The sequence below is a fragment of the Capsicum annuum genome, chromosome 4, assembly GCF_002878395.1.
Source record: "Capsicum annuum cultivar UCD-10X-F1 chromosome 4, UCD10Xv1.1, whole genome shotgun sequence".
In the NCBI taxonomy this organism is placed as follows: domain Eukaryota; kingdom Viridiplantae; phylum Streptophyta; class Magnoliopsida; order Solanales; family Solanaceae; genus Capsicum; species Capsicum annuum.
In genome coordinates this window covers 5,723,352-5,733,940 of record NC_061114.1, presented here as the reverse complement: position 1 = coordinate 5,733,940, position 10,589 = coordinate 5,723,352, and the positions used below count along the sequence as shown (strand labels likewise).

The window sequence follows — 10,589 nt, the reverse complement described above, 5'->3', positions numbered from 1 at the left end:
ATCTTCTACTTCAACATTCAAGTTACAACTTCCATTAACTTTCTTTTGAATTTTCACCATGTTCTGATCATCTATTACCCAATTATATCTAACAACTCCATCTTTCCACTTTAACTTTCTTTTTTAATTTTCACCATTTTATTATGATATGAACGGCATTGATATTTGTGAAAATATATTGAAATATCAAAACTTTCTTGACAAAATGGCTATGATATTTAAGAAAAACTTTTGATTGTTTTTATTACAATTTCTATAAATTAATTTTCATCCATCTGTTAGACTATTATGCATCAAAGGATATTTTACTCTTCAACAATGTATCATATAAGCTAATTGTAGTTTTATATCTTACTGTAAATTATATAGTGTATCGGATATTTTCAAAAAAAAGTGAAGTATAATGGAAACTTAATTACAGTGATGTATCTCAATCAAAATAATTTAATGTATTAGAAACTTAAATTAACAATACAATAGTAGATATAATATTGTTGTATTTTCATATAAAGTAATGTATCATAAGATATTTAGCTTTTAATATAATGTATCAGATATTTTTTGCACATATAAAGTATTAAGCAAAAATTATATTAATGTATTAGTAACCGCAAATAAATGTAATGTGTCATGAATGGTAGTGTATCATGAACTCAATGCTATTAAATGAGATATTTGTTATCATAATACAATATATCATAAGTTTTTACATAATAGGAAAACTTATGATATTTGTTAGCATAAGTTATTAAATGATGTATATTAGGTAATTTAAATAATAATTTCTTTAATTAAGCGCATTAATTGCTCAACTGTAGGCTTAATTACCGTTTCTTTCCGTTTTTAATCATAATTAAAGATTTATTAATGTATCATAAGCTAATGTATCATGACGTTAACTAATGTATCATATTTTGAATTTTATGTAATTATTATAGAAGTAGGGAGAGAGGGTAATTAGATAGTAAAGTGTTGGGATTTATGTTGCTTACCCATGTAAAAACGTCAAGGTTTTTACATATAAGTCTGTCAAGGTTTGTGGTGGGATGGATCATATAAGTCCTCTTTTAATTACAGGTCTGAGGTTTGCATGCTAGATATGGAAATCCTTTTAATGGGCGTTGCATAGCATGAATTCGAATTAGTATTGGTTTCAATGCCAATACCCCCATTGAACAAGTATTTTAGGACATTTATTTTTTGAATTGTAGACAAGTATAGATGAAAGGCGGGAGTGACTTTTTGTTAGATATATCACTATACTTTTCATCACACAGTTGCAGAGAAAATGAAAGCAAGACTTGGTTGATTTGCAGTATTGCAAAATTCTATGGAATTTGGATCGACTAGAGGAATAATTTTGCCACCATAATTATAGGTGCATGGTCCACGTATCCTGGAAAAAAATTTAGAAAGACAAGTAACTAAAGAGTCGAATGATAGTAACAACCAATATTATATAGAAGTTCTAGATTAACTTCTACAAAAGCAACTAGAATGTAAACGTCTCCAAATTCTGTCCTAGAGATAAAAGGATAATAATTAATAAACAATGTTATGATCAACTATATAAGATTATGCTTATCATGTAAAAATATTTCTTGAACGTATAGTATAAATTAACAATTGTAACTTATTAGAGGAACATAACATCCCATTTTTGCACCACCCAATTCTTGAGAAAATAAAACAAGACATGGATGACTACTTGACTTGCAAAAGTCTTTGGCTGATTATGGAAATTTTCGCACCATATTATAATTCTGATTAAAAAGTAAATGATACAAGGAGTATGACAATTCAGATTAATCTGTGGACATCAGAGGCCGATAATGTTGAAATAACAACAATTATGCCATTTGGAAAACCCGTGGAGAAAAATACAATGTCGAGATGACAAGAGAATCCTCCATTTTAAACTAACTAAAAAAGATTTAAAATAAAAGAGATAGAGCATGTCTACAAAATATGACACGTAGTAAAAGTTAAAAAATAAAGTGTTTAAAAACTATTTTGGCTTAAAAACATTTAAAATAAGACAATCCAAACATCCTCTATATGTTGTTTATTTTTTCAGAATTTAAAAAAAAAATATTTAAAAACATAAGTAAATAGTCTCGTCGAGATATTAAACTACAATAGAATAGTTTGCTTACTGTGTTATCTTTAAGCGAGAATGTAAATAGTTTTACATGTTTTCATGCATATATACATACATATATATACATATGCATGTATATATATATATATGTATATGTATATATATAAAAATGTATGTATGTATATATATATATATATATCGAGCTCCTTTCGATCTATTGGTCAGAAAGTTGGAAAATTGAAATATGGGTGTGAGACTCATATTTGATCGAAACGACTTCAGATTAAAAATTCGACTTCTCCATCGCATCCGGAACATGGATTTTAGATGGGGGACCCTTGGTTCAGGTCCCAAGGCTTCCAAATTTATTTTGGGTTATTAAGCGGATTTTATGAAAAACAAAACTATAGGTGTGGGCCCACTTTTGTCGAAATGATCTCAGATGAAAGTTTTGATGATTTCAATGAATTTGAAATGTGGTTTACATTCAAATTTTTCTATTGAATCATATATTTTGGATTTCGAATGAGTTCCGAGGGTCAAAAATAAGTTTTTCACTTTACTGGTGGCCCAGAAAGCGACTGGGGCATCTCCAAAGCTTGTAGGGCTATTTAAGCACCCTATAGGCCGCGGTTTTCACCATTTTTGACTCATTTTAGAGAGCCTAAAACCCTAAATGGGTATGATAACTCAAAATTGAGTCTTATAGGTGTCCAGGGAGCTTGGTAAACATCTTTTATCGTGATTATCATCTGGATTAAGGTAAGATTTCACACTTGTGAATTTTTTAGTTCTTGACCCAAAATTCCAATTTAGCTTAGGTCTTGATTTAGCCCTAAATTTTTTTTTTTTTCACCCATTAATTGAGGGTTATGATTCCTTGGTGATGTATGGCAATTGAGTTGACCTCGGAGACGCGATTTCTGTACGTGGGACCCGCTCGGGGTTTTTGGTGTCGTTTTTGAATTCGAAGAACAATAGTGCAATATGGGTATCATTAGACTCGTATTGATGAGTAGATTATATTTTTGATAGTGTGATGTCATTTTGGGATTGTGAAGTGAAACGAGCATGTGGTGCTTGGTTGATTTGGTGGTATGACCAATAGGGAGATCTCACTTCTACTTAAAGTCACAAAACCACATGTTACAGAGCATACCTACTAATGTTTGCAATAATGGAGAAAGTCTTCACATTTTTTCTCTCAACACTCTTCTTGCTTATGGCTAGTTCAGTCAGGACCCAAACCAACATTACCACTGATCAAGTAGCTCTTCTTTCCTTAAGATCTCAAATTATTTCGGACCCCTTTCACTTCTTGGATGAAAGTTGGTCTCCCGCTATTTCTATTTGTCATTGGGTAGGAGTCACTTGTCGTTCTCGTCACCAGCGAGTGAAGTCCTTGGATCTTTCTAACATGTCTCTTACAGGTAACATTCCCCGGGGATTTTGAAACCTCTCATTTCTTGTTTCTCTTGACTTGGTAAGTAACAATTTCCATGGTAATTTGCCTCAAGAATTGACACACTTGGTTTGGGTTTTTACACCAACTTCAAGTTCAAAATCTTAGGAATAATAGTTTCACTGGCTCTCTCCCATCTTCTTTTTTTAATAATACAAAGCTTGAATCTTTGGATTTAACATTCAATTCCTGAGATGGTCAATTCCCAAAAGCGATTAAAGGTGTTGAAAACATGAGATATTTAAGCTTGTACGGAAACAATCTCATAGGCTCCATTCCTCCGTCACTCATGAATGCCTCAAGATTAGAGACTTTGGATTTATCTTTCAATTTACTTCAAGGAAATATTTCAGAAGGAATTGGCAATCTACATAATGTAAACTGGTGGTTGGGCATACAACATAATCAACTTACCGGTTCTATACCATTCACAATTTTCAGTATTTCTAGGATCGAAGTCATTGAATTTACTGGCAATAGCTTATCAGGAAGTCTTCCCAATGGTTTATGCAATGGTCTCCTAATACTCAAAGAGCTTTATCTTTACGATAACAAGCTTCACGGTCATATGCCTACAAGTTTGTCGAATTGTTCACAACTTCAACTATTGTCCTTATCATATAATGAGTTTGATTGACATTTACATAGTGAAATTGGAAGATTGAGTAACTTGTAGTTACTGCATCTCGGATATAACCATTTCACAGGTATGTTCCTGTTGTATTAATTATTTTATGACTGTTAGTAGTATTGAATCCAATTGCTGGGATAATTCCATTAGAACTGGGAAATCTTGTTAATTTGATGGAGTTAAATATGGGGAAAACAATCTCAAGGGAACCTTACCACCAGACATTGGCAGCTTAACCAATATGCAATTTTTATTTCTTCACGAAAATAGGTTTAATTGTAGAGAAAAAACACGACTGTTACTAGTTAAGCTCACTAGTCTTTCTTCATGTGTTGACAGGTGAAATACCCAATGAGATAAGGAATCTCGTTGAGTTGGAGATACTTAGTCTTGCATTTAATAGTTTTAGCGGTTCACTTGAAATGAGACCTTCAACATATCAGGGCTGAAAGTAGTTTCTCTTTTCAACAATAATCTATCAGGAACCCTCTCATCGAACATAGGTTCTATCTTACCCAACATTGAAGAGCTTTATCTGGACAACTTAACCAATCTTGTTATGACTATTCCTCATTCTATCTCGAACTGTTCAAAACTTACAGGCTTGATTCCCAATTCTCTTGGATATTTGACTCATCTACAAATCCTAAACTTGGGGAGAAATAATTTAACCAGCGACTCATTGTTAAGCTTCTTGACTTCCTTAACCAATAACAGAAATTTGACAGTTCTTATTCTATCTTTCAACCCTTTCTACCTCTCCTAGAAAATTTTATGCCAAAAATTGCAAAATCATAGGGTGAATTCCAAATGAAGTGGGGAACTTAAGCAGCTTATTAGACCTTGTACTTTCTGGAAATAACTTGGTCGGATCGATTCCAACATCAATTGGCAACTTGAGAAACCTTCAGCGGTTCAACTTGAGTAGCAACAAATTTACAGGATTTATTGGAGATCATATATGTAAATTGCAACATTTGGGTGATATTTACTTGGGTCAAAATCAATTTTCAGGGTCTCTTCCTTATTGTTTAGGGAATATTACTTCCCTTAGGGAGATACATCCGGGTTCCAACAAATTGAATTCTAATATACCACCAAGCTTACGGGACCTTCAAGATCTGGTGGTTCTGGACTTACCGTCAAACAACATGGTAGGTTCTTTACCTCAAGAAATTGGAAATCTAAAGACTGTAACAAAGATGGATCTGTCGATGAATCAATTCTCAAATGAAATTCCGAGAGAAATTGGAGGCTTGCAAACTTTGGCGTACCTTTCTTTTAGACACAACAAGTTGCAAGGAGCTATACCTGACTCAATGAGCAACATGGTAGGTTTGGAATTCCTAGACCTTTCTCACAGTAATATATCGGGAATCATTCCCATGTCTTTTGAGAAACTTCACTACCTCAAGTATTTCAATGTTTCAGACAACCAATTGTACGGTGAAATACCCTCGGGGGGTCCTTTCAAGAACCTCTTGAGTCAGTTTTTCATCTTCAATGAAGAATTGGGTGGTTCTTCAAGATTTAGTGACCTGCCATGCCCCACTTCATCTAAGCACAGATCAAATAGGAAAATTTTGCTAGTACTTTTTCTTTTGCTTGTAATTGCAGTTGTATGTGTTCCTTTGACCTTTGTGCTCCTATGGATAAGGTATAGAAGAGGTAAAAGTGCTCCTCAGCAAGCTGATTCATTGTCTACCGTAGCAAAAGAAATGATTTCATACTATGAACTTCTCCGAGCAACAAATGTGCTTAGTGAGAGTAGTCTGTTTGGTTCCGGAAGTTTTGGCACAGTTTACAAAGGCGTTCTCAGAAGTGGAACTTTCATTGCAGTTAAAGTGTTCAACCTGCAACTGGATGTGGCATTCAAGAGTTTTGATATGGAATGTGAAGTTTTGCGTAGCCTTCGCCATAGGAATCTTGTAAAAGTCATTACTAGTTGTTCTAATCTTGATTTCAAGGCTTTAGTTCTCGAGTATATGCCTAACGGGAGTCTTGAGAAGTATTTGTATTCGCACAACTACTTCCTCGACATCAAGCAGAGACTAAGAATAATGATAGATGTGGCATGTGCTCTGGAATATCTTCACCATAGGTGCTCGTTGCCTGTGATTCACTGTGACATGAAACCTAGTAACGTCTTGCTGGATGAAGATATGGTTGCCCACCTCAGCGACTTTGGCATCTCAAAACTTCTTGGTGAAGATCAGGGTGATTTATACACAAAAACCTTAGCAACATTAGGTTATATTGCGCCAGGTACGTCTCTTAGTTTGCTGATTACTCCTTTCTTTTTTTCCCACCTAGAAAGTATATTGCATCTTTAAATGAATTGTTTGACTGTAGAGTATGGACTGGATGGACTAGTGTCTACAAAGTGTGATGTCTACAGTTATGGTGTCTTGTTGCTGGAAACGTTTAATAGGAGAAAGCCTAATGAGTTTGAGGGAGATCTTAGCTTGAAGCAATGGGTGAGTTATTCACTTCCTGGAGCAGTAATGGACATAGTAGATGCCAACTTGGTAACACAAACGGGTAGTTGCTTACAGATGGAGCTAGATGTTGTGGGATCAATAATGAAAGTGGCATTAGATTGTTGTGCTGAAAATCCGGCAAGAAGGACTAACATGAAAGATGTTGTAGGGATGCTACAGAAGATCAATATTCAACTTCGTGCATGCTAAGCATATTCTCGGAGTCTCTCCTTCCAGATTACTTGTTTGTTGCAAAAGTTTGCTAAATTGTTGGATTTATGTGAAGATTGTTATTTTTTTTCTTTTTTTAGTACTTGGTTTCTGGATGATTCCTTTTTCAGAAATGTTAGCTGGCTGCTATGAATCTTAGATTCTGTTTTCAGAAATGCTAGCTGGTTACTATGAATCTTACTGGTTCCTCTTTAAATTGAATAACTAAAACCAAATTGATCCTCTTGAAAATCTTGAAGTGGAATGAACTTATTTTAAATTGTTAGAGGAATCAACTGTACGAATACAGATAGGCAAGTAATATAAATGTCTTACATTGGAAACACTATCAGGACATATAATATCATGACAACAAGCATAACGGGCAATGACAAAAAATGCTATATATCATAAAGCTAAACGATAAAAAAGGCAGCTCAGTGCACGAAGATCTTGCATTCACACGGGATATGGAGAAGGATCGCCCCCAGGTATTGAAACACAGCCAACCTACCCGACACAAATAGCAATGATTGATTCCACAACTCAAACTCGTGACCTATAGGTCATGCTGCTCCAAAAGCTTACATGACGATAAGTGAAGAAAAAATATAATTTGCATTATCTTTTTACATTCTTTTTTCAATACAGTACCTATATGAAACTCTAATGAAGCAGAAAATCATGCAACATTCTTCAAGATTTTCCAAATCAACCAATTAGGACTAGAAAAATATTTAATTAGACCCCTCAATGTTAAGTTCTAATTTCTTAAGTTATGATTACAAAACATCATGTATTTTGCACTGTATCCGAGTCCTTTTCGTGGCCATAACAAGCCCGTAAATTAATCAATGGACAGTTAGTTAAATTAGCTCCAGGTATGCCTTCTGTTCTGTTCGAGTAGTGTCTCACAGTCCCTTTTTGGTACAGTTGATGGTGTGAGAGACAAGTATAAAAATGCATTCTTTGCTCTTCGGGGCCCTTTGCCATATTATCAGTCTAACTCTAGGCTGACCCCTTTGTGCACTTTATTGGAAGATCACCTACTACTACTTCAGTTTCTGGAGATAAACTCCTCAAAACGATGATGTTGATGAAGAAACTGGAAATGACGTTGATGATTTGGAAGATCAGTCTCTTGCAGAAATTGTGATGGATCAAGAAGAGCTAAGTGACCATTATTATGTAGTGGAGTACCAATCATATATTATTTCTCCGCAAGCCTCATAGTTTTGTGTTTCATTTAATTTGAGTCAAGTAATACTTTTATGATACATTGTTAGTCCTCCCAACACAAGTGCTAAATGGTCCATCTTTCACAACATAATTGATATATGGCTGTTGCAGAAAGATTGTGGGTTAACTAGAATACAATCACACACACAAAAAAAAATAGAAAAGAAAAATAAAACAAGTTTTTTTCCGACTAGCAAGGATAAGTCTTGTTTTCGTTCTATAGAATGAATGTTAAAAGCAGGATGCTCAGAATGGTAAGATCCAATATGATCATAATCAAAGAATGGGAGGAATGGGATGACCTATTTTAAGATCAGATGATCCACCTCTTTGTTTACCTGTGAGAACCAACTTAGAAATGTTATATACCCTAAGTAGTACCCTTTCCATAAAGGATAAATTGGATACTCTTTCCGATGCAGTTCATGATAAAGAGCTGCCAACTACCTGCTAGGCCGTTTGTTGTTAGAATATCTATTCCAGTAAGAAAATAGAAGGAATATACTAATGCACTCTAGGAAAGTCAAAGAATATGTCTATTGGAACTATATCAGGATTAGATTGACAAGAAATATCCTTGTCTGTATATAAATAAGTTTGGATCTATCCTTTCCCGCCACCTCATTAATATCTGGAGGGAAGAATCCGAGGTAGCCTAATGGTCAGCAAACAAATCAATGATGAGTACTTTTGTTTTATGTTGTCTCTAAGTAGTATTACGCACCTATTTAATCGAGAAAGGGAAATAACAATGCCACATCACATGTGCTTTTGTTTGCTTTGCCTACCACTTTCCTATTTTAGCAGCTCTTCTTTCATGCGTTTTCTCTCATCCTTATCACTAGTGAAAATGGCGCCGAAGAAGCAAAAAGTGGTAAGGCGGTGACAAGGGAGGAGAAAGTGAACTTGATGGGCATTCTAATCTGTATATTATTAAAAGGTGAGGACAAAGCCTCTCCATTAAGCCACGTGGAAGCATTACATATTGACACATGTTAGTTTAGCTAATTAGTTAGGAAATAGTTGTTAAATCAGTTGGTTTAAAAATTTTGAATTCAAACTTTCAGTTACTTAATTTTATAGTCATTTGTTGTTTTTAAAATATCAAATTCAAATTATCAGTTAATTTACAAATTTTAATTTTTTGTCTCGAATTTGTTATATTAGTTGGTTATAATTCTACCCTTTACACTATACAAGGAATTAGTTAGGTTAGTTATGACATATTGCTTAATACTTTTTAAAATATTTTTAATTTTAAAAACTGCCATAGCAGCTTTCTCATAAGTAGCATATCCTGTATTTATTTAAAGTTCAAATTCAAATATTGGATAACGTGATAGCATCTCAGCAGATGCACATTTCCCTCAATATTGGGTTACTTTTTTTTTTTTTTTTTTTTGAAAAAAACATTTTTAACTTTCTTTTTTATAAAAAATATTATCACAATATATCGTCAGCAGTTTAACATATGTGTTAGTACACAACTACTCTTCCACCTTATCCATAACTTCCCTTATTATATCTCATCATCCAAAACCTGTCCTACTTCCATATAACTCCTTATATAGGGTAAAATACTTCAATTATGCAAATCTCTTTCAACATGCTCCAAATACTGACGTCTTCTTAAAAATATTGTCAGAGTTCATCAGCAAGAGTTCATTAGCAATATCACAATTCAAAAAATGCTACAGAAAACACTTATCTTTGCATTAACCAGACGTTTGAATTTGACAAAGATCGCCTTAATCGTCGCAGTTATTCTATTATTCAGGTACTTATGTTTGAATTTTTCTCTTTGTGTGGATTATATACTTTCTAAGTTAGAAATTGTTGTCTATAGGCATGCGTTGTTGTACTTTATATTATTGACTTTGATGTTATGATTCATCAATGTTGTTAGTTATGTTTTGTCTGTTAAATTATTTTTCTCAGAGAATCATTTCTACATTGTGAATGGCTGGTTGTGTCATTGGATTTCAAAGTCATACTCTGTGTGTTTGATTTCTCACAAGTGGAACTGCAATCATTCGGTGAAATATGTGGAAACATTCTTTGACTCATTCTGTGTATCAGGACGGTTCAATGCTTTGAATTTAAGTTTGATGTAAATTTATCAAGTTATGCTCTTAATTTTTGAAGGTTCTTGAGTACTATGTTACTAATTGAGGGAGGAATCTATAGATTGATTTTAAAATAAGAAGTCTTCCGGTATAAATCAAGTATATTGCTGCAGTTTGAAGGTAGATCCTTTCTCTTATTTTGTCGGTTGAACTTACTATATAGTAATAGATAAAAACTTTATTATTTTACATGTTGAAGAAGAAGTAGATAAGTGTTGCTTAATGATGCCTCAAAAATCGAACTTATTATATAGTAATAGATATGAAAACTTTATTATTGTACTTGTTGAAGAAGACGCAGATAAGTTTTGTTTAATTATGCCACAAAAACAGAATAGGT

General features: G+C 33.6%; 1 protein-coding gene and 1 long non-coding RNA gene across 2 annotated transcripts in view; both read left to right on the top strand.

The window, feature by feature from the left end:
• The first annotated feature begins 4,259 nt into the window (after positions 1-4,259).
• On the top strand, positions 4,260-7,137 carry LOC124897618 (probable LRR receptor-like serine/threonine-protein kinase At3g47570). The gene has a single exon (XM_047410636.1). It carries the CDS (start codon positions 5,346-5,348, stop codon positions 6,525-6,527), a length of 1,182 nt encoding a protein of 393 aa, XP_047266592.1. The 5' UTR covers positions 4,260-5,345; the 3' UTR covers positions 6,528-7,137.
• A 2,590-nt stretch (positions 7,138-9,727) lies between these two features.
• LOC124897617 overlaps positions 9,728-10,589 on the top strand; it is a 36,989-nt gene continuing 36,127 nt past the window's right edge. Inside the window, exon 1 of the long non-coding RNA XR_007054385.1 lies at positions 9,728-9,900. This is a non-coding gene — a long non-coding RNA (uncharacterized LOC124897617). The remainder of the gene's footprint in view (positions 9,901-10,589) is intronic.